The sequence below is a fragment of the Xyrauchen texanus genome, chromosome 22 (assembly GCF_025860055.1).
Source record: "Xyrauchen texanus isolate HMW12.3.18 chromosome 22, RBS_HiC_50CHRs, whole genome shotgun sequence".
Taxonomy (NCBI): domain Eukaryota; kingdom Metazoa; phylum Chordata; class Actinopteri; order Cypriniformes; family Catostomidae; genus Xyrauchen; species Xyrauchen texanus.
This window is the reverse complement of record NC_068297.1, coordinates 29,449,382-29,474,209: the sequence shown is the minus strand read 5'-3', so window position 1 is coordinate 29,474,209 and position 24,828 is coordinate 29,449,382. Positions and strand designations below refer to the sequence as shown.

General features: G+C 40.3%; 1 protein-coding gene across 4 annotated transcripts in view; it reads right to left on the bottom strand.

The window, feature by feature from the left end:
• LOC127662179 (echinoderm microtubule-associated protein-like 5) overlaps nt 1-24,828 on the bottom strand; it is a 137,037-nt gene that overhangs the window by 31,573 nt on the left and 80,636 nt on the right. For all 4 annotated transcript variants that reach the window (XM_052153259.1, XM_052153258.1, XM_052153257.1 and 1 more), the window contains exons 12-24: nt 24,381-24,487; nt 21,808-21,926; nt 18,491-18,677; nt 18,235-18,340; nt 15,970-16,063; nt 13,263-13,363; nt 12,152-12,345; nt 11,962-12,073; nt 6,446-6,573; nt 4,017-4,158; nt 3,568-3,720; nt 3,216-3,347; nt 2,082-2,170 (exon numbers count right to left, since the gene is read on the bottom strand). In XM_052153259.1, coding sequence (XP_052009219.1) covers nt 2,082-2,170; nt 3,216-3,347; nt 3,568-3,720; nt 4,017-4,158; nt 6,446-6,573; nt 11,962-12,073; nt 12,152-12,345; nt 13,263-13,363; nt 15,970-16,063; nt 18,235-18,340; nt 18,491-18,677; nt 21,808-21,926; nt 24,381-24,487 — 1,664 coding nt within the window. The remainder of the gene's footprint in view (nt 1-2,081; nt 2,171-3,215; nt 3,348-3,567; nt 3,721-4,016; nt 4,159-6,445; nt 6,574-11,961; nt 12,074-12,151; nt 12,346-13,262; nt 13,364-15,969; nt 16,064-18,234; nt 18,341-18,490; nt 18,678-21,807; nt 21,927-24,380; nt 24,488-24,828) is intronic.

Genomic DNA, 24,828 nt, shown 5'->3' with positions numbered 1-24,828 from the left:
TTACTATTAAAAAATTATTTATATCATCAAGCCGGTTCTCGCCGCCTCCTTTCCATTGAATGCCTTTACACTGGTGCCGAAGCCCAGAAAGGAGGCGGCGAGAACTGTCCATAAATCCTGATGGCGGAACTGCCTCCGCCACTCGGATTGAGGTGAGTAACCGTGCCACCACGAGGACCAACTTAGTAGTGGGAATTGAGCATTCCAAATTGAGAGAAAAGGGGATAAAAAATAAATAAATAAATAATAAAAAACTTGTATTGGAGAAGGAAGCGTGGGATAAGATTCTAACAATCTTCAAGTCTCCATCTAGAGATGCAAGGGTACGCCTTATGCAATTAAATATTTTACATCGATTCTATTGGAGCCCTTCTAGATTGTGTAGGCTTGGTCTTAAAGACACACCCACCTGCTGGCGATGCCAATCAGAAGATGGGGACACAACTCGTATTTTATGGTGGTGTGCTAAATTCCATGAATTCTGGTTGAGGGTTCAGAGTTTATGTGTGATGTAGTGGGCACTTAAATAAAATTTTGCTCCAGACTCTGTATTCTAGGCGATGGGGCGGTCATTAATATAGGGGATAAATGCATAAGGAATTGTTCCTAGCCAGTGTCATGATCAGTAGACAGATCATTCTGAGGGGATGGAAGTTGGCTGGTGCACCCTCATTTCGAGAGTGGTGCACAGAGATGGGCAGGGTGGCAGCATTTGAGGAGATGTCAGATAGAAGGCTAGGCAACCTGGGGGTGTTTAATATGAAGTGTTGCAGCTATCTGACCTTAAATGTTTAAATGTGTGTGATTATTATTATTAATTTATATATATATATATATATATATATATATATATGAGAGAGAGAGAGAGAGAGAGAGAGAGAGAGAGAGAGAGAGAGATTTTTGTGTGTGTGTGTAATTTGGCTTTGACCACAGGGATGTTTGTTGGGGGTCAGGGTGGGGTTGGGGGTTGGTAGGGGGAAGGGGAATAATGGGGGTTAAAAGTTGATTCTGTGCATATATGTTTTACGTTTCTGTTGCAATTGTTAGAATCAATAATAAGTGTTAATCTGAAAAATGACATTTAGGGGAAAAAGCCTTGGACTTGCTAACATAAAGAGTTAGCAAGCAGAGAATAAACTTTGAACCTATGAGGGAAATATGACACCTAATAAAACTACTCATAGATCATGATGTACATTTCAAAATTTCTCTTTGTAATTCTGTTGCCCTGGCAGAGATGTACACACTGTCTTTTTTCATTTCCATCATAACCTGAAACTGTTCTCTAAAATGTTTGGCATGATGGTAATGACAGTGGCATTGGGGACAGTGGTTCTTTGATAAAAAAGTGACAAATTGTAAACATCAATACAAAATTAATTGAAAATATGAATATTAAAATTTTTAGGAGAATATGTGCAAAGTACAATTTCCTGATTTTCATAGTTTTCAGAATTGTATTACAGTAGGATATTTAAAAAGTCTGGATCTGGGACAAGTCTGAAATAGGCTAAATTAACATTTCTTACAAATTAGGAAAAAATAATTACAGCGAAGAGAGACAATAATAGAGCTTAATGCTATTTTAATCAATACTTAAAACTAGAGTGTTTTTTTTTATCTTTACAATTATGCAAATGATCTATCTAAATTAAGAATCACCCCCTATGCATGAAAGCCATATGTTATAAACATTCATTTAAATTGAACAACATATAAAAGAGAACAAACATATTTAAATTAATATGAAATAAACATATGGCAGCATTCATTTTTATATTAATTTCTAACTCAATCCTAGGAATAAAAGGACTAAGGCCAAAATGGCTCCTCAAAAAAAACGGTGCAATTAGCTAACAGCAGAACATCAGACGCAGTGAAGGGCTTCCAGCTAATACTAAATCTTACGTTATTAAGGTAAGTGTTCACTGTCTGTCCCAATGTACCGGTGGCCTAACGCACAGCCTAATTCCCTGCCTCCAAATATAGAGTCAAGCTAATGAAAAGTGGGCCATGTTCTTGCCCTTAAGAGTGCCCTTCCTACTCCCAAGATGACATGTTGAGATGCGTTGGATACATACCTCTGTGGCAAGAATGCTTTGCTTCTTTCCACGAGGGGCCTCGAAAAATAACTGCTCCTTTGCTGAGGTGTTGACCTGCAAAAGCTTCCCTAATAAAGAAAACAAAAGAGACTTCAATGTCGAACATCAGCATTACTACGCAACAGTTTCCGAAAGTTGGACGTACTGTGCCTTCCACACCACATCTATTCAACTAACTTGGTCTCAGCAGTGTTATGCATACACACAACTGTAGTTCCAGCCATGGCTATTGGGGGGCAGTTCAGGAATTTGGAAGGCATAGACTCATTTTAAAAGACAAAACAATCGACCGCCTTTTGACGATTTTCCATGAGATCAGTCTGTTGAAACTGCTGTCCAAATCGGCACATTCTCAGCCAATCTACATACATATTATATGTGTAATGTACAGTTAGGAGAAGTGGGATTTTGTTACATTTTTATTGTGGGTGGGGCTTCTCAATATGATGCTGCAGCTATAGAGATCAAGCAATCAACAAAATGTTGCTTGTCGTTTCATCACATTATTCCTGGTTAGGACAAGGTGTAAAGTGTATTCTTAAATGTAGAGTGGCCATATGTATCAACAGTGGTTGTTCACACAAATTTGAGTATTGGGCCTACTATGTCACACAAATCTTTACTTGGGTAGTAATTTCACTTCTGATTGGGCGTTCACACTGACAAAGTTAAAAGGAGGTTACCAAGTTGCTGTATTGTTAGTCATAGGAGGGGTTCCATCAGCTGGTTGCACTAAAGTTATTTGTGGGCTGCACAACTGGCCTTAGCTTATTAAAAAATATAGTAAGATGTCTTTCCAGTTGGATGACAATATGTTTTCTTGCCACTACAAATGACCAATCTGGAGGGGACAACATCTGACTTCACTCCCATTGCTAGTCCTGACATTATGTCACTGCCTATTTGCAAGTTAAACACTGCTCAACTTTGTTGTGTTGCCAGGCACACCCATATAGCATCGCCTATTGTCAATGTCGCTCATTACACCTCAAATTGACAACTCTCAATAAAAATTAATTCACTCCTGTCGCTTTGGCACTGTAAATCGCTGTCAAGTGTGAATGGCCCTTGACTCAACTGATATACAGCCTTTGTGTCTTGTATCTGTCTCACCTTTCTTGTCCCAGTCCAGATGGGTGATATAGTTCATGGAGCCCTTGCAAACACCGACTCTCTTGCTGCTCATCACATTGTATATGTCTACAAAGCTGTCACCCGATGCCACGGCCAAATACTTGCCAGTTACTGCAAAAAAGTGTTACTTTATTCAATTCTAGGCTCTTACCATGACCCAGATAGGATATTCTCATTACTGTGGCAATACATTTGTGCACATACTTGTTAATTACATTAGCATATGTGAAGGAACAGAAATAGTTTATACTATCTCACTCATTCTGGGTCTTCAATTCATTCCCATTGTATCAAGCTTTTATAGTGTGCTAATTTTAGTGTGTTAACTAACCAGGAGAGAAGCGGATTTCTGAAATGATGTCTTTGCGATGATGAAATGACACCAGGTCCTCTAGAGTGTCTGCATTAACAATGAGGAAGCTGCCATCGTTGAGGCCCACCGCCAGAGCCTTCCCATCTGGAGAGAAGCAGCAACATCGCCCTCCTACGACAAGTTGTAACTGTTTATTACCATGTAACATTAAAGGAATAGCGATTATATATATATATATATATTGCATGTTTATTAGGTGCTACTACTTGCAAATCAAAAAGGGAAATGGAAAATGCACACAGCAGCCAAGCTTGGGACTCAGGAGGTAAAAATAAATGCCACATTGTTTGAAAATGTGTTATCTACAGCAGTGCCTAAATACTCTTTGGAGCCACTGCATGTTTGGTAATGACCTTGGTGATTGACAGTTATATTCTAGTGTAATGACAGTGTAAACTTTTGCCTACCTTTCTTGAGTTTGCGTACAGCGAGCATGCAGTGGCTGGGTGAGAGGTCCCATATGCGCAGGGTCTTATCTTCGCTCACAGTGGCACACAGTGGCAGATGAGGGTGAGTGGCAAGACCCCACACCTCACCCTCCATGTGACCCTAAATAAATCCCACCCCATAAAAAATGATCAATATATGGCAACTAACAAAACTCCCTGTTAAAAAGAATAGCTTAACCAGCATGCAATTATCATGCTGGTCAAAGCTGGTTAATGCTGGTTGTTAGTGCAGGCTTGGTGCTGGTCTAGATGCAGGACCAGAATATAAATACTTTTCACTAGCAAAACCTTGCTGGTGAGGTTGGTTGAACAGCATGGTGTTTCAAGTGAAGCTAGGTAAGATAGTTAAGAAACCTGGTGGGAAACCATGACACCAGCATCCCATGCTGGGTGACCAGCACACAAAACACAGCATACAGTAAACTGGTAGAAAGCAAGGCTGATCTTTTCAGCAGGATTAACACACATTAACATTTAAACCTTCTGTTAAAACGTGTTGTGATGCACCCAAGATCTCCTCAAACACACTCCATGCTCATGAAAAAGCTAAAAAAAAAAATAAAATAAAAAAAAATGTATGCTGATGAATTAACAAATAACAAAAAAAAAAATGTCCCACCTACTTAACTCGTCACAATAATTTTGGTCATTTCTGTTAGGTTTCACAGGTTTTTCAGAGTTTTGACTCAATTTTATTCTTCAGTAATTAAATTGAAAGTGGTTGAAAACATTCCCTGGCATCACTTTGGTTTAAGGCATAAATTAAACTTAAGCAAAATGTTTGTGAAATGGAACTTTTTACAGTGTATAATATATAACAGCTTGATCAAGCTGAAATGTTTTCTTGCAGTGTGGCGGGCCCAGATAGGGCTCTTTACTAAATACTAGCTGTTTTATTCCTCCACTCTAATAACTGCTTGACAAATTAACAAGATGAAATAGCGCCTAAGGGTAAGTTTGACAATAGAGGGTTTGCACCAAATTATATGTTGCATTTAGTAAGTAAACAATGACTTGAGTTTAACAATAACAAGCACCAACCAGTAATTAATCATGATGCCTGACTCTAAAGCACAAACTCTAAAAGAGTCAAATAGATGCACATTTAATCAGCGTCCAAAAACCTGCAGTTCCCTGTCAAGTTGAGCTACAAAGGAAAAATAAAATATGTTTTAACCATCGAAGTCTGAGTGCAGAAATAATATAAATCTACTCTTTTTGTCCAGTCTGCATTTACTGCCATTGACATTTCATTATGTAACTACAGTGTCTGGAGAAAAGTTATTTCTCCTTGAAATAGAACTGGAGCAATTTACTTTCAGTGAAGCAAAATCTCTGCTATGCAGAACACAACATTACAAACTGCCCTACTGGTGAGAAATAGACACAGAGAAAGATATCCATATGACAATATTCTCAGGAATATGTACTTCCAGATGCTGATATAGGAAATTGTGAGTAAATTATTTGCATGTTTCCAAGGAAATCCTAGTGCTTGCAAGGCATCAAAAGAATGTTTAATATTAAGTTTAAAATGAGATTCAAAATCACACATTCTTTACTAGTGTGCCTACAGTTATAGGGCATTTGCAGTAAACATGTTAGATGGACATTTACTGCTACATTGTTGTGATGTCAATGGCAAAACTGTAAGAATGTAGATAACGGTTTTGAAAACTGTTGTTAAATTACCAGCTCACTGTGAGAACATACAGTAGCAGGTGTATACAGATTAATACAACTTAATAATGAAATGTACAGCCTTAATGCTGTTACACAAGGTATGTGCAGGCATTAATCATGTAACATATGTACACGGATTACTCATGAGAGTGTAATTTATTGGGGCAAAGGCAACTGCTGCTTAATTTCCAATCAATGTATCAATGTGCATTACAATGATAGAAAAAACACTGTATTAATCAAACCTACCTTTACAGATTTTAAGGTCTAAACTGGCATTTATGTTAAATAAAGTGAAATTTAGAGTACAGTTTACATATTTTATTAGTTTATTAATGATGCTCTGTATTATCCAATAGTGCAACACATTTTTCATATTATTAGAGGTATCACTATTATTATTGCTCATATTTTGTTGTTCCCAATGTTTTCAACTTTGGCATGTAATTCATCCTGGACTATTTTTTCTAAGGGCATAAATGATACCTCAAATCATGCGGCTTGTTGAAGAGAGGTTGTTTGCTTTGTAAGCAATTGGATGAGTATTGGCGAATGGTAAGACAATAGATTTTATTGAAGGTGGAACAATGCCCTGGAAACCATAATACTACTACCATAATAATACTGTACTCTAGCAGAAAGATTTTTAAATGTGCTGCAATGACTCAATAGGAGGACAGTGAACAGATGAATGTGTACCTTACCTGAACCAGAAGTGTGATGGGTCCATTTTTTTCCACCTCCAGAATCTCTCCGTTCTTGGTTCCAACAAGAATGTGTCCATGACCCAACGATATGGCACGAATAGAGGGATTGTCCTCTAAAAGCAAACCTGCAGGAGGGGAGATGTTATAAATAAACACTCATCCATGACCTTGGCTTACTATTTATTAAACACAGAGCATACTCTTAGAGGATGTAGAGGATGAGGAATTTGACCTGATTGGCTTCATCTGCATTAGTAACTCAAAGTCACATTGTTAAAGACATGAGGCTTCATATGCATTATTCGAATAGAGCGCAACAGTGACCTCGGTTCGCCTTCTGTCACTTACTCAAAGTTGTGTCGAATGTAGTGACACAATTGGTATTTCTTGAGAGCCTCACGTATTTCTGAACTTGAGAAAAGGCCAATGAGAAATTGGCAGACAGAATTTGCATGTCCCGCCTCCGGACATACGGGTATAAATGGAAGCGGGCGTGCGTCTGTTAGTCAGATTTTTTCTTCAGAGCCTAGCGGTTGTGCAACAGCAAACTGAGTCTCACTACTGTTCCACTCACCTCTATCAGAGCATTGCTGTTGGATCTATGGCGCGTTACAAGCGGCTTTCTCCCTCTCTGCAGCGCTTCTGTAAAAGAGTGTATACCTCTAAAAGAGAAGTATCTTTCCCCTCTAAAAGAGAGTATTTTCATTCACAAAAGAGTAATACACAGCAGGCGTTGAACGTCCTTTTCAGGACAAGTTTTTTTAAAGATATTGTTCTGCTTCTGTGTAGTTCCTGGATGTGGCTGTTTTCTCTCCGCTCCTGATGGCCATAAGCGGTAAGCGCTGCCTTGCTTGTCTGAGCTGCGATCACACGGAGGCAGCATTTATGAATGGTTTATATTCTCATTGCAAGAACATAGCCATGGCAACGTTGCGATCGCGGCTTTCTCCCTTACGAGGGAAAGCCACCTCAGCTGGCCCCTGTGCCGCACCTTCTTCCTAAGGGATTAAGGCTGGTGCAGCCGGCGATGAAGGAGATTTGGGGAAAGGTGGCGTCTGGTGGTGATGACTCGTCTGGGCTGCCACCTTTGGGTCTGCTCGCCCAGTCTGAGGCGTTCGTGCGGATGTCTGCTATGCTTTCCCGGGCCACCGTGAGTGCGAGGCTGGACTAGAAACTTCCGCTCCCCCCTCACCCCTCACGGCTAGTCAATTGGTTCCTCGGGTCAGGGCGCGCTCATAGCCGATTCTTCCCGGAAGTGCATGACAAGCTGACGAGGTCATGGAGGGCACACTCAGCTTGGCATCTTCGGCGACATCGTCAACGACTTCGCCCAGCATTCTTCGGCAGTAAAGAGGCAGACGGAAGCGATCTCGCACATCATGACATGGTGCCGCCCCAGCACGGTCCGCGTACTGTCTGCCCGCCTTCTCCCTAGCATCAGACAGCTCCGCCTCAACCTGGGCCCAGCTCTCAGCCCCAGCGTCGAGCACCTTGCAGGCAGCGACGCCACCTTTTCCAGGACATCCTCTAGGACCCGGAAGGCTCCTAAGCACTCCTAAGACGGAAGACCCAGGGAGTCAGATGTTTGCCCGGAGCTGTTATCAAGACCACTCCGTCCCCCGGTGGAGGGCCGGGAGGAAAATCCTCGTTTTCCTTATTTTCCTTTGCCCCACCCCCTTCGGGCTGCGGTACCCACATTGTTAATAAAAGAACACATTTCCTTACTTCCTGGGTCATCTAGCCAGTGTGTGCCGTTCCACTTTGATGCGGGCGAAAATGACAGCACTTTACGAACAGAGATTACAACTCAGCTAATCAAGGACGCGATAGAGCCTGTCCCTCCAACCGAAATGAAGAAGGGTTTCTACAGCCCGGGATTTCAAGAAATTCTTCAATAAAGAGTTCTAAGACATGAATCCAACCAGACAATTCTGGATAAATCATGTCATTGCAAACTTTGATTTGAAGCAAAAAATAAAAAATTTATGTGGGAATGCACTACAATCAACATTGCGAATTATGTAATCATACAAAAATACAATGGTGTAATGTAAAACTATTGACCTGATTGATTGTGAGTTGGTCTGCACATTTAATCACAATCACAAAAAAATCTAAATGTGAGCATATGCAATTTTAAAACATAGCAAGCTGAAATTATTTTATTTTTATTATAATTTTTTACTCAGAATTCTGTCATATTTAATTCACTGTTCTGACTGGTGCACATCTTTTGCACACTGACATCAAATCTTGCAATCAGAATGCATTGTGCAAGGCAATTAGAAAACAGAACATATATCAAGAATGTGATGAAATAGTTTTTTTTTTAAATATGTAACATTTTTAAGTAAACTTAAGTTATTGTGACAGGGCAGAGGGCGGGCCGGGTTGTGAATCTACACACCCGGCCCTGTATAAGGCTAATCAAGCCTCCGAGAGGGATAAAGGCCGACTGCAGACGGTGGTGCGACAGAAAGAGAGCGTTTACGGGCAGCTGTCCGACACGTGTGTGTTTGTGTCTTTTGGTTGTCAAGCCGTTCTCGCCTCCATTCCCTTAATTCCTTTACACTGGTGCCGAAACCGGGAAAGAGGATGGATACGCCATAGTGGAGTTCTCGCCTCTACCATCCACCCCAACGGAGGAGCCCGGCCAACTGGAAAGGGAGGAATGGCCGCCAACTGCAAGGGAGAAGGGCTCCTAGTGGTCAGGGCCGCTGCCTGGGGCGGGGGGAGACCCCTTCCAGCCGCAAAACACGGCGGGGTTAAGAGAGGACTACCGACTGCGAGCGGGGAGGGGCTCCCGGCCAATCGCCTAGAGCGGAAAAACTGCTGCCAGGGGCGGGGAGACCCCTTCTGTTCCCCGAGAGCGCGGCTGGGCATTCCGTCTGCCAGGGGCCGGAGGACAGCCTCCGATCCACCCAGGGAGGCGTGGCTGTCATCCGTTAGAGGGTGGAGGAGTGGCCGAGGACCAAACTACACCGTATCAGAGAACCGGCGGGTAGGTTTTTTTCTCTGTCTCTCCTCTCTCTCTCCCACTGCCGCTCCGCGTTGGCCTTTTCCCTCTCTTTTACATTTTACAGTGTTTTTTTTGTTGGGGGTACTGCACTGTTACAGGGAGTACACCCTATTTTTATCATTATTGTTTCCCTACCCCTGTCCCCTCCTAGATTCAGGAAGGCGGGGATGACTTGCCGGCAGACGGGGCATAAGGCACGCCCTCCCCCAGGGAAAGATGGGTGGGGGTTTACGTCATGCCGGGGGCTCCCCGGCCTGAGAGAATGAGGGAGGAATGTGACAGGGCGGAGGGCGGGGCTGGGTCATGATTCTACACACCTGGCCCCTTATTAGGCTAATCAAGCCTCCAAGAGGGATAAAGGCCAATTGCGGATGATGGTCAGCTTTATGGGCAGCTGTCCGACACATGTTTGTGTTAGTGTCTTATGGTTTCTTAATTAAATATCATTTATATTGTCAAGCTGATTCTCACCTCCTCGTTTCCATTAATTCCTTTACACTTATGCTAAAATAAGCAACAACAAAAATAATTGATAGTAGCCTTTCTGTCAGCTTGAACCAGTCTGGCCATTCTATGTTGACCTCCCTCATCAACAAGGCAATTCTGTCCACAGAACTGCTGCTCGCTGGATGTGTTTTGTATTTGGCAGCATTCTCTATACACTCTAGAGACTGTTGTGTGTGAAAATCCCAGAAGATCAGCAGTTACAGAAATACTCAAACCAGCCAGTCTGGCACTAATGCCATGGTCCAAATCACTGAGATCAGATTTTCCCCCATTCTGATGGTTGATGTGATTATTAACTGCCTGAATTTCACTGCTGTCACACGATTGGCTGATTAGATAGTCACATGATTAGATAGTCACATGTAGGTGTACAGGTGTTCCTACATGAAAAAAGATTGTGGAGTATACACACATGAAAATACCAGCATTTTTGGTCTGCACTTATATACTGCTTTTTTAACCTTAGCAGTTTTCAAAGCACTATACACTGTGTCCCATTGTGATTGATAAGGGTCAATATCAATATCAACCAGGGTTACACCACTACTCTTTTCAAGAAGTGTCCTTGGATTTTTAATGACCACAGAGAATCAGGACCTTAGTTTAACATATTATCCAAAGGACAGTGCCTTTTATACAGTATAGTGTCTCCATCATTATATTGGGGCATTAGGGACCCACAGCTCACAGGGTGAGCCTCACTAACACCAGCAGGAACCTTAGTTTTGTCTAGAAGGTCTCCCATCCAGGTACTGACCAGGCTCAACTCTGCTTAGCTTCAGTGGGCAACCAGTCCTGAGCTACAGGGTGATATGACTGCTAATGTAAATATGTAAATATACACACACTAAATAAAAACAATAGCATGTAACCCTAACTGTTTCTCTATTAAGTAAACGTTGCTTCAATTTTTTAATTATACAGCATTCCGTATTTAATTATTAAGTATTGAGTAAACAAAGAGCATAGTATGCTAATAATAACACATTAATAAATAAATAAATACATAAATATATATATATTTTTATATTAACAACATAAAAGTCAGCTGTAGATTTATTAGACTGCTTTAGTGCGCTTACAGTGTGAAGACTTTTGCACAGATCTAATATTATGACACATGCCTGATTTGTTGCACTTGTTTGCATTCACAAAAGACATACAGTAAATTATTGTTTATGTTAATCACTTGCGAGACGGGCATTGGTGCCCATCTTAGAAAGAACATTGCTGACTACCCAGGATTACACTTTGTCAGGGTAGGACAATTGGGTTATTAATTTAAGAGCTCCAAGTTTTTGGCTTCAATAAGTTAAATGATATTAGTAACTCAAGATGCTTTCTTGTCAGATGTTCTCGCATACAAAAATGCTATCGTAATATGCTAGTTTTGCATATTTCTTCACAGTTTTCTAATTGTTTTAGGTAAAGAATTCTGTCAGCTTTCATTTGATGCATTCAAGCATTTGATTTTTTAACCAATTATTGTTGGAAAATGTGGCCTTGGCCTTCATCTGTTTACTGTGTTTTTTGTTCCTACCTCACTGTGAAGTAATCAAGCATGAAAAACTCTAATCAAGAATACTTATTTCATCAGGTTACTCAACTTGAGTTTCAGGCCTGCAGCTCTCAATTTTATCCAAGCTTCAATGGTAACAGTGACTGCTGATTTGTGGCTCTCTCTTCTGAATTATGGGTAGAGTAGGTCTTCACCAGGAATTTGGCAATGAAACCCAATTTATAATATATTATAATTAAGTAAAAAAATGTTGCTTAGCCATGAAATATGCTTTTGTAGATTGTGGCTTCTACAAAAGCATATTTCATGGCTAAGCAACCTCTGAGTTCATGATAGGTCTGTGTTGAAAGGTTTATATGTTAACGTTAACAATCTGTTTCTATATGGAGAAAATAAATGGGATTTTTCCTTCTGGAACAAGACTGTTTCTCTCTGTTCAAAGTTCAAAGAATGTATGGAAAAACTCACCTTTAGAGCCTGGGGCCAATACAGCTCGTTTAATGGCATACGTCTTGAGGCATCTCTCAAACGTGTCATCCCACAAAGCCACTATTCCATCTTTTCCACCAGTCACAAAGCCCTTTTGACAACAATGAAACATTACATTTCTGAAACATTTTAACAGGTTACATTTCCTGTTTGAAGTTGAATCTCATACCTTCTCCAGGGTGTGCATGCTGAAAACAGGCCCGTCGTGAGCTTTGACGGTTTTTACCAACAACAAATCTCTCCAGATGCAGATATCTCCGGTGCAGGTTCCCGAGAACACCATTTCTTCCGTCCAGCCATACACAGCGCACATCATGGTCTCCATTTTTCCCATGCTGCCCTTCTTTCCAATCAGTCCACCCCCTGAGAAGATAACAGGCTTATCAGATCAACATCAGCATCAGTCAGTGTTTTCCACATATTCTGTTTATGGGTAAATTATGTGATGCTCTTTTTTTTTTTTTTTATTATTCAAAATACACTGAAAACACAGTCATTCAAAACAATGACTTGAATACACATCTACAATAATGAATATGTTTTCCATTTCTGAGTTTAAAGTAAATAAAGTAGTGTAACTCTCCGTTATAAAATAAATATAGTAAATAAAAAAATAAAATCTCATTAAAGCAAAAAAAATTATAAAAAGAGAGAAAAAATAAATGTTGGCATTAGTAGTTTTCAATAATATGTATATAATATTAATATATTATTAATATTATTATTTCTTTAAAAGATAAGCAGTGAAACAATTTTGTTTTAAATTATCATTAATATATATTTCTTTAAATGTCCACTAAATTAAAGTCAGGTGATGTAATCAACATTTTGGGAGGCAACTGGTTGTCATGTGACAATGTTAAATTAAAATTATAACTAAACAGAGCACCCCTTTACATCATCAAGTGTTTTTAAAAAAGATCAACTATTTTGACATTTTGAGTAACCCCATGAAAACTTGATATTTGTGACAAACAATTCATGATATTTGTAAAACATATATATTTTTTTACCTTGAAAAACATGTTTGAAAACATTGTTGATATTAATCATTAAGTTCTGGGTATTGAGACGTGTATTTACAGTAGGTGCAGGGAAAGTATTTCAATACCATTCACTTGATGATTACACCACTTGTAAATCAATTTACACTGCAAAAATATACTTTCTTTTGCTCTGGTCATTCAGTACCGATACAGTGCCGCCACTTAATAGATGTGCAGGCAACACTGAAGTCAGCACACAATAATTCACATTCTTCACAAGAGGTTTAGACTTACCTGCTCTGTGCCAAAACTTCATGTGTTTCACTCCAGCTGTGATCAGTTTGTCTGGCATGTACGGGTTGATTTTAATGACAAATATTTTGTCCTTACTTCCCCTTTAATCAGAAAAGAGAGACATAACCATTAAATCTACATTAAAGTTACAGTATGTATTTACTAATGCATTAGCTGACGTCAAAATGTTAGCAACTGAACTGCCCTCAATCCTGACAGGGGAGTTTGAAAGTTTAAATTCAGTCATTATTTACTCACTCTCATTTCAAAATATTTTAGTATTTTTTTGGATGAATCTTTATGCAGCTTTTGCCATACAACAACAGTTCATAGTCACTAAGAGCTGTCAAGATTTAAAAAGTAGGTACAAAACAAAACACCATAAATGTATCATAAAATTAGCCTTTGAGACTTGATATGGTATGATAACTTTGCATTTTAAGTCATTTTTAAACAGCTTGTTCTGAGCATGACAGTCCCTGGTCACTATGAATTGCAGCTGAACTGTATGGAAAAGAGCTGTGAAGTCATTCTACTTTTGTGCTCCATGGGGAAAAAAATCCCACATACGGGATAAACAACATGAGGGTGAATAAATAATTAATAATTTTTGGGTGAACTATTCCTTTAAAAGTTCACAAAAAGCACTGTTGGGTTGTAATTTACCTGTCTGCTGTGCTATTTCCACTGTCTGAGTCACAGCGGTGAAGGCTGAAGCACAGGCGACAGTGGCTGTCTGCGGCTCTGCATTAGGCCCTGGTGCAGAGCGGTAGAGCACTGAGCAGCGGCTGCACTGTCAGGCTCTATTTACTTCCACCCGCACACCCACCCTCTCTACCAGAGAGCCCCAGGGAGGAGCTGACTGTAGCTCTGCACTATATTTGAACTCAGAAGCATCCAGACAGGGGAATCCAACAGCTTAAGTCAATAAAACCAAGTACATAGTCTGAGACTTGAGTATGAGCAACAAGCCAAGACTGGACATGTGTTACAGTGTTACAGTGATTTTGTCATAGTTTAGCGGTGTTGTTAGGCAGAAAATTAAGTGAAAACCTCTTTAACCATGGTCAAATCACTCTACCACATGGCTTCAAGTGGCAAATGGCTTTTATAAAATAGTGGCAGTAGCAATATGATGAATAAATAATTCAATATATAATATATAGAAATATAATTAATTAACCTACTAAAAAGACACTTGGTGCATTGATTGATGTGTGGTCACAGGTGTACATACTGTACAGTATTTAGGCAATTTGAAAAACGACAAGGCTCATCCAATCAGAAAACTATCCTTTTTACAAGTATTGACATCCTTTGTGCATTCATGAGAGAAGCTCAACAGACTGGGATAATCTTTAAAAACATTTTTTGTGAACTTTGCCTTTAAAGGAATAGTCATTTACTCACCCTCATGCCATCCAAGATGTGTAAGACTTTCTTTCTTCTGCTGAACACAAATAAAGATTTTTAAAAGAGTATATACTATAAGCTCTGTAGTACCTCACAATGAAAGTGAATGGGTGCCACAATGTTGAAGATCCAAAAGGGCATAAATGCAGCATAAAAGTCATCTATAAGACTCCATTGGTTAAATCCATGTCTTCAGAAAGGAATATGTTTGGTGAGAACCAGATCAAAAAGTATTTTTTCACTGTAAATCTCCACTTTCACATTACCATTCTTCTTCTTTTGGTTTTGGCAATTCACATTCTTCGTGTATATCGCCACAAAAAATGACTTTTTTGAAGACCCACAGAGCTGAAAAATTCCTCTTTAAATCTTTGTTTGTGTTCAGCAGAAGAAAGAAAGTCCTACACATCTGGGACGGCATGTGGCTGAGTAAATTATGAGAGAATTTTAGACTTAATAAAACACTCAAAAGACTGTAAAATAGTGCTTTGCAGTTTATGATAGACCGATATATTGGCCAGAGCGATTAATTGGATGATATACGGCCATTTTATTCACTTTGGCTGATAACTGTACCCAATTAGCTTATGACCACCGTGCTCTGTAGATATTGACATTGGCCATTGAAAATCTGTAATTGTAAAGGCTGACTGAAATTCCATAAACAAATACTGAATGCCTGGCAGATCCCTGTTTCATGAATAAAAATTAAACTAACACAAATCAACATCAAAACTGACATTTAAATGAACAAGAGATGCTAAAAAGCTCATCTATATTTATTTAATGTGAACTCCACAACTTTAGTTAAGATCTAAGACTATGTGCATAGAAGGATCTAACAGTCCCTCAGTTGTCTGAGCCATAAATGTTTTGCCAGGGATGAAAGAGAAGCAGCAGCAGGTTTCAGCATTTGCTCCAGCAATTATGATAATGCTGAGATAAAAGATTGTATGATAGCAGTCTAATGCCATGAAGAGGTGCATAGAGAAGCTAATCTAATATAATATAAAGACACCAAAGTATTTTAGGAGATGTGCATACAAAAAGAAAACTGGAAAACTATTTCAAAGCATTGTGTCATTAAACAGGTGAACCATTTGGTGCCATCAAAATCGACTTGGACAAATAAAAACATTAACAAACACGCAGTTTCTCTTTAATTTAAACCCCCATGAAAAAGTTTGATAAACAATATTTTATTTAGTTTATTGATGTATTTTGTATAAAAGAGGAAGTTCGGGCGGGACATTTCGAAGGGCTTATCCAATTGCGTCACATCTTATTCACTCACTGAATGGTGGAGAGCTTCTCGCCTTTTCTCCATTCCCATAGGACGATGGTATGATTGTCATCCAGACCCACTGAAGCCAGCCTCTTCCCATCTGCTGTGGAGACACACACCATGCTGCTCTGATTACACTCAACATCAGCCAATAAATAATGTCATCATGCAATCTCCGCCCCACCAACTACGTAACAAGACGTCTCAAGTAATGTAATGTGACAGTTAACAAAGGCATCGCTCCGATGACAATTTCAGATGGATAGCATCTAATGAGAATAAACATCTATGTTTATGTTCTGCAACAATAGCAGACATTAGGGGAATATTCCTAAGAAAGGAATTCTTGACATTGAAATCTTTGAGTTCAGACAGGAAAGTAGTAAGTGATGTGTAGTCAGCTGGCCATTATGGCAAAATAAATCCAGGGTGGTTAAAATACCAACATGAAGCCATGGGTTTATTTTCTGATAATGACTGGCTGACTGTACATTATCCAGCTAATTACACAGTTTCTTACCAAATACATAAATACTTGGACATGAAATATTTATTTGAGATTAAAAGGTTACATAATTCCCTTACAATCTTACTTGTAATGTATAAAAAAGTCCAACAAGGCATTCATTTTTAATACAGTCACTGGCTAAATATTTTGAGTCACATATTCTAACTGGATATGAAAATAGTGAGACTGCTGTGATACTAAAGACAATACAAGAGCATGACAACAGTCAAATATACAATTTAGTGGTCATTATCTAAAATATTTGATTGCAGAACCCAGTTTGACCAATCAGAAACAAGTATTGTAGAGCGCAATGTAATAGAGCACAAGAGCCTACTTCTGTAGGTCCATGTGAATTGTGTCCACAATTCCGAAGGTCCGAATATCACATAAAAGCATCATAAAAATAATCCATCCAACTCCAGTGGTTAAATCAAAGTCTTCTGAAGTGATCCAATCTGTTTTGGGTGAGAACAGACCAAAATATCACTCTTTTTTCACTATTCATCTTGCCATTGCAGTCTCTAGGCACCAGTGCCAGTCCTCCCCAAAGGCAAACTAAGCAAGTTGCTTAGGGCCCCCGATCCACCAGGGGGCCCCCACACTCTCAACGACATTATAGGTAGCGTTGCAAACATATTGACCGGGGCCCCCACACACATTTTTGCTTAGGGCCTCCAAAAGGCTAGGACCAGCACTGCTAGGCACAATCATTGTTTCAAGCTTGATTATACTTCCTAGTGTTTGACGCATGCGCAGAGCGCTATATGGTGCTATTAAGGGTATTAAGTGTAATCAAATTTGAAATCATGATCGCCAAGGAGACGGATGATGTCACGATTTATAGTAAAAAGGAGTTATTTTGGTCTGTTCTCATCCAAAGTGGTATGGATTACTTATATTCTGCCTTTGTGCTTTTTGGACCTTCAGAGTTCTGTATACCACTCACTTGCATTTTATGGACCTACAGAGCTGTTATATTCTTCTAAAAATCTTCATTTGTGTTCAGTAGAAGAAAGAAAGTCACACACCTTGGATAGCAATATGTGTGATAAAATGATGAGAGAATTAAAATTTTTGGGTGAACTATCCCTTTAAGGCCAGTTCACATTACCTCAAAAAAGGCCAACACTTCAAACATTCCAAGACCTGACAAACGCTGATTGGACATGTTGAATCAGTGAAACAAATGGAAACAGGGTAAGAACACACTGATCCGACAAATTCAAACAAGTGTTGGACATTGGGGTTTGTTGGTATTTGGTGGGGCAGACTTATTTGGCCTTTAAACATTATTTTTGATTTTTTTTTATTTTGTAAATCTTGACCGAACGACAGAATGACAGACAGAGAGACAGACAGACGACGACGACAAAGATAGATAGATAGATACCTTTACAGACAGACAGACAGATAGTCAGATAGACAGATAGTCAGATAGATAGATAGATACCTTTACAGACAGACAGACAGATAGTCAGATAGACAGATAGTCAGATAGATAGATAGATACCTTTACAGACAGACAGACAGACAGACAGATACCTTTACAGACAGACAGACAGATAGACAGATAGATAGACAGACAGACAGATAGATAGATAGCTTTACAGACAGACAGACAGACAGACAGACAGACAGACAGATAGATAGACAGATAGATTAGATAGATAGAACCCGAACCCTTATGAGCAAGAGTGATGCATTAGCAATCACAAATTAAAATATGGTTCACTGACACTACAAATTAACTGAACATACCATACCTGAGAAGTCAAGTGCACACACTCCAAACTGGTGAAATCCTTTAAGAACAGACAGCGGCTTTAAAAACTCTGTTTCCCAAATATGAATGGAAGAATCTCGGCCCACCTGAATAAGAAGCAAACATGAATATGCCCAGACCATTTGATGAAATCAGGTAAATGTTTATTATTTGCTTTGAGGTATCATGAGAGATCAACAGAGAAACCTCTCTGCTCTGCATGCATGCTGACAGAAGTTTGTGCTGTTTGACTGTACCTGGCCTGTGGCTACATAGTCTTTGACAGGGTGTATGGCCAGACAAAGAATGTCGTCATCATGTCCCAGGTAAAAGCGTTGCGTGTTCTGCTGTCTGTTGTATACCACGCCCACGGCTGCCACATGATACACAATCTCACCCGTCTGAGTGTAGAAGAGGTTACTCCTGCAGTCATAACCTCTGTAACTAACACACACACATTACAAATATTTACACATACAAATGGCTCATGCTTATGTAAAAAAAAGTTTCTTTTAATTTCTTTTAATGTACTGCATGATGAAACTCGTTTGAAAAAATGAGACAAATTAAAGTGGAAAACACAACCCAAGTTGTCCAGTGCACGAGAGCATTTTATAAACACTTCAAAGAAGATCATAATAAGCATACAGCTTATTGTGGATGGGTTGGTGCATCAGGTGCGTTGAGAAAGTGCATGTACTGTTTGATACGCTTGAGAGTTGAGTCTCTCCAGCCCATCCCTTACATTTTACTGCTATTTTCCATGTTTTCTAATGTATACATGTTATCGATTCAAAATCAGACATGTTTTACATTTCACAAAACTGTTTGTCTTAACCACAAAAGAGTCTCTGTTAAACTTACTGAGCAAATGAACACGTGCAGAAACGGAGCTCAATCAATTAGATTTTAACTCAATTTGACTCGTGCAACATCATACCGCACTTACGGTTTCAATGAAATCAGTTGTGAAGCTTTTATGAATGTCACACTGATGTCTCAGAGGTCAAAGTGTCCTGATTTTTAAAGTGTATTAGATGGTTTCTCCTCATCATGTAAGAACATGTAATACAATGAGCAACGATGCTACTTTTCAGCATGAGAGTTCACCACGTTTACAGATATAATATTTATAATGTTTAATATAATGTACAGTTGAAGTCAGAATTTTACACACACCTTTGCCAAATACATTTAAACTCAGTTTTTCACAATTCCTGACATTTAATCGTAGAAAACATTTCCTGTCTTAGGTCATCTAGGATCACTACTTTATTTTAAGAATGTGAAATGTCAGAATAAAAGTAGAGAGAATTATTTATTTCAGATTTTCTTTCTTTCATCACATTCCCAGTGGATCAGAAGTTTACATACACTTTCATAGTGTTTGGTAGCATTTACCAAACTTGGGTCAAATATTTCGGGTAGCCTTCCACAAGCTTCACTGTTTCATTAGACCAGAGGACATTTTTCCAAAAAGTAAGAACTTTTTGGAGAAATTTGTCCCCATGTGCACATGCAAACTATATTCTGGCTTTTTTATGGCAGTTTTGGAGCAAAGTTGTGATTTCATGTGGTTTGATTTAGCATTTTCGGTTGTGTCTATTTGATTTGCTGCATGAAATCAATAAAAAAAAAAGAAAAAGAGTTTTAAAGAGTTTTATTGACTTCAACCTAAGTGTATTAAAAATTCTAACTTAAGATTAAACTTTAATGTAATTGTGCAGAGTACAGGTACAGAGCCAATGAAATGCAGTTGTTTTTGCATATCCCAACTAAGCTGGGGTCAGAGCACAGGGTCAGCCATGAAACAGCGCCCCTGGAGCAGATAGGGTCAAGGGCCCAACAGTAGTATCTTGACAGTGCTGGGGCTTGAACCCTCGACCTTTCGGTCAGTAACCCAGAGCCTTAACCGCTGAGCCACCACTGGCCCTGTCTTCAATGGTATCCCAGGAAATGATGCTCTTCTCTGTAATTTTATCTTTATTTGATGAATTACTGCTGATATAATACATTTTTATTTATTTATTTAGTTTTCATGCAACGCCAGCAACCAGGCTATTCACAAGACAAACAAAGGTTCATCAATAAATATTTACAGAATTAAATAAGACACTTAAAGCGTAACTAAACCCTAAACCAACTTTTTTTAGTTAATGATCTGTAAGCATGGGGCTTTATTAGTACTGGTCAATGATTCAAGTAATTTTTTTGACATTTGTGTATAAAGTGTTTTAATTCTACAATATATGGTGTAAAAACGTCTGAGTGCTGCCCTCTTCAGGTGGAACGGTGGCTACTGCAGTTGAATTTTCCTATTGGCGGTTGCGGTACTTCATGACGTAAGCGGTGACAGCTGACGTAAGCAGGTTCCAGCTCACCACGCCAGATTCATGTACATGTCGTCTTGTAACCGTGTGAGGAATAATAATAACATAGAGTCTGACAGCAGCTGTCAATTAATCCCCCCCCCCGCTCAGCCCCGCACTCGGTTCGTTCCCTCTATCCCCGCCGGGGTCTGCCCACTTTTCCTGCATTTTCAAATATTTCTAGTGGGTGGAGTCAGACTCTGAGCAGGTGTTTAGTTACCCTTTAAAATTTATACAAGATAAAAACTGTAAAATCTTTTCAGATGGTGCTTTTTAAAAAATAAATAAAAGTCTCTGTATAAAAGCGTTGTCTAATAGTTCCAAAAGTTTTACAGTTTAGTAAATGTGCTTGATATTCATAGGGCTTTGGCAAGGTATAAATATGGGAGGATCTCCACCAGTCAGTAAAAATGCATGTGTTGAATGTCTTGAATGGCCCAGTTAGCATCTGGTAAACACTATTTGGTCATGCCTAGATTTAAAATTTTGAGAGAAATTTATTTTATCCTGGGGTTTATTACGTATAATTTATTACTGTTGCACTCATTCCATTCTGATTGCCACTTATTGTTGATATAATCAATATAAAATATACACAAACATCTCTTTTAAATAAATGTTATTTTACCGCCTGCATTCATCTGATGGTAATAGCACAATGTAAATTGTGCCAGGCAATTTTTGTGAATGAAGCGCAATCTATAATAAGCCTAATTTAAATAGAAAGGAGTAGTGTTTGCATGGGAAGGAATGAGAATGACAAAACTTGGGTAAAGTTGGGTTTTTATGATTGATTTGCTGTCTGTTCAGCACTTTTGACTGGACAGCTCCTCTAACAATGCCCCTTATTTACAGCAGCGTCATCTTTCATTTTTGATGTGAATGACAACAAGGCTATGAGACTTATAGTTTTTTCAATGGGTTATACAAGTGGTTTGGATCATTCCACTAATGAAACATTAAAAAACATCTTACCAAGAGTTGTAAAAAACTAGATGTGATCTAGGACCTTTAATACAGCTTTATACAGCACATTCCATTGGAGAGATGATAAGTCATTCCCTCAAAGCCTCATTTTCACTCACGCCAAAAATTAAAGACTGTGAATAAGGTCTAGCCTATAATGAAAAGCAGAACTGGTACCTTTTCAGTATAAACTGTGATGACTGTCATTGGTGTGTTGGGTGATCTGTAGTAGCACTTACCCATGGATAAAGTGCAACCTCATTCCACTGGCAGGAGCACTTTCTCTCTTCTTCATGGCAATGGCACGATGCTTCTCCTTGCACTGCTCTTTAAGCTGAGGTAGATCTTCTTTGTAAACCTGGACAGGGACATCTGATCATCAAACTCTCACAAAATTCAGAACATTCGAGCATGCCGATCTTAACGCAGCACCCAGAAAATATCTGTTGTCAGGTTTTGTCAAAGCATTATTTGGGTCATTTCAGAGTTTAAGCCTAAATCTTGTGGTCTTGGTCTTCAGACCTCTCTAGACAACCTCCCTGGATCTCCCTACTCTGTATCTTCATCTGCAGTTATCTTCACAATTACAGAAAATTCTAAAGAATTCCATAGCTCAATATTCTCTATTGTAATTCAGTAATGGACAACCTTGTTCTTGTTCCCTATCTGTCACTCACTCGACGTTGTGTCGGTGAGTTGACACTAGGGGTCGCTCCTGGGGAGCCCAGACATCTCTGATCTTGAGAAAAGGCCAATGGAAATTGGCGTGTGGAATTTGCATGCCACTCCCCAGGACATACGGGTATAAAAGGAGTGACGCTGCAAACGCACATCAGATATCTTCTTCGGAGCCAAGGGTGCAAGTTCACAGAGCTGAATTCCTCTGCCGCCTCCATTTATCTCTCTACGCTGTTGGATCTATGGCGCTTTTTCAGCGGTCCTCCCCCTCGCACGCCACGGTTGTGCTGAGCAAACACCCCTGGGCGCTTCCGCAGCAGAAAAACTTCACTATATATATATATTTATACTACGTATATATACATATATATATATATATATAAAGCACATACAAGAGTTTCATTTCTCTAAAAGAGTGGCGCAAAAGGAAAGCGCATTTTTCAACATGCCTTTCCATTTGTGTGTATTTCCTGGTTGCGGTCGATACCTCTCCCCATCCGATGGCCACGATCGCTGCCTCTCGTGTCTGGGTGCACCCAGCCCTTGGACCGGCCCGCGACTGCGCTGGCACATCAATTGCCTCGAGTTGCTGGCAGTACTACTTGCCCATAGGAGGATATTGACGTTGATCCGGGGGAAGCACGTGTTGGTCCAGACGGACAACATAGCGACGATGGCGTACATCAACCGCCAAGGTGGCCTACGCTATCGTCGTATGTCGCAACTCGCCCGCCGTCGCCTCCTTTGGAGTCAGCACCGGCTCAAGTCGCTGCGAGCCACTCATATCCCGGGCCAACTCAACAGCACAGCGGACGCGCTACGAGCCGTCCGCGCTACGAGCCCATTCTATCAGGGGTGTTGCGGCTTCTTGGGCGTTGTCCCACGGTGCCTCTCTAGCAGACATCTTTAGAGCTACGGGCTATAACAACTTTGCAAGGTTTTATAACCTCAGGGTTGAGCCAGTTTCGTCCTGTGTGTTATCAGGTGACACAAACAGGTAAGTTCGGGTCAGCTGGCCGGGTGTATCGCTTGCGCATAGCGCCTTTCCCCTCCCTTGAGGTGAAGACGTGCACTCTTTCCCCAGTTGCGTTCGCAAGAAGTGTGAACCCTGGACGTTCCTCCTCTGTAGCCTAGCGGCCGACGAGTCTTCGGAGAGACTCACCTAGGCCCCCGTACTTAGGTAAGTGCTCCACATGTGCAGGTTGTCTCCCTACACAACCCTGTGTGACGTATTTTCCGCAAAATGGTTTCCCCGCCGGTAAACCGTGTCTTCCTTGGGCAGAGGGCCCTCTGTCCTTGGTCGCAATGTCTGTAGTAACTCCTCCCCCCTCGGGTAGGATCTACCAAGGCGCCATTCCACATGATGTGCTTCCACTCCTACCCGGTAAGACCGTGTGTTGTATTCCACTTAAAGGCCCCCCCTCTCGGGGCTGGGTGTGGTCTCCGTGGTGTCCTCCTCTTTGGACCATATATTGGCCAACAGCCGAACGATTTTGTTCCTTTTTTGGGGAGAACAATAGAGAGATGGCCACAACTGGGCCAGCCAGTCCTTATACTTCTGAGCAGTTAGCCATTCCCCAAGGTGCAGGGGAACGCTTCATGCCTGCCAGTGTGTTGGGGGTAGTTATGCGATGGCTTGCTGTGCTGGCTACGAGGCACATAGAGGTCTGTCCGTCTCGCACCGCCAGTCTGCGTAACTCAGTTCAGCTCTTGTTTTGTTTTCCATTGGGACCCTTAATGTCAACTCACCGACACAACGTCGAGTGAGTGACAGATAACCGTCTTGGTTACTGACATAACCTCCATTCCCCTTGTGTCCCTCCTGCCACAACACTGAACCAACCGCTGAAATGGCCGGGTCTTTGGCTCGGCTCCTCAGTGCGATACTTGATGTGCGTTTGCTGCGTCACTCCTTTTATACCCATATGTAAATTTCCATTGGCCTTTTCTCAAGATCAGAGATGTTTGGGCTCCCCAGGAGTGACCCCTAGTGTCAACTTACCGACACAACGTCTCGTTCCCTCCATCAGGGAACGGAGGTTACGTTAGTAACCGAGACGTTTTTTTCTGGGTCTTGGTCCAATCTTGACTGTGGTTAATTTTATACGTATTTTATAGCCCTGCTGTTACATACCTGACGCCGGTATGTAAGCTGTGTTTCCTGTTCGATTTCAGAGTCCATCTCAGGCACATCTGACTGATCAGAGTCAGATTCCTCGCTGTGTGAGTCTACTAATGTCTCTGTAATATATGCAGTGGACAAAAATTCACCTCTTGTATTAATTATGCAGTTTAAGCATTCCACTCAAGTTCAACTAAATTAACTAATTAGAAACAAATTCCATTTATCTTTATTTTCTTGAGAAACCCAGAGTGACTTATTATTCACTTTAAAGTGCTGCCCCTGCCCTTCATAGATTTATTACTCAGAAAACTGCTGATAACACATAAACAGAACTGCCAACATGAGCAGTGCGAAAACCATTAGGAAAATTAAAGCTACATGTTAGAGTGAGAAGAAAAGAAACAAAGCAACAGTGGACCCAAATTGCATTAGTAAAAATGTCCTTTTCTTAATCCAG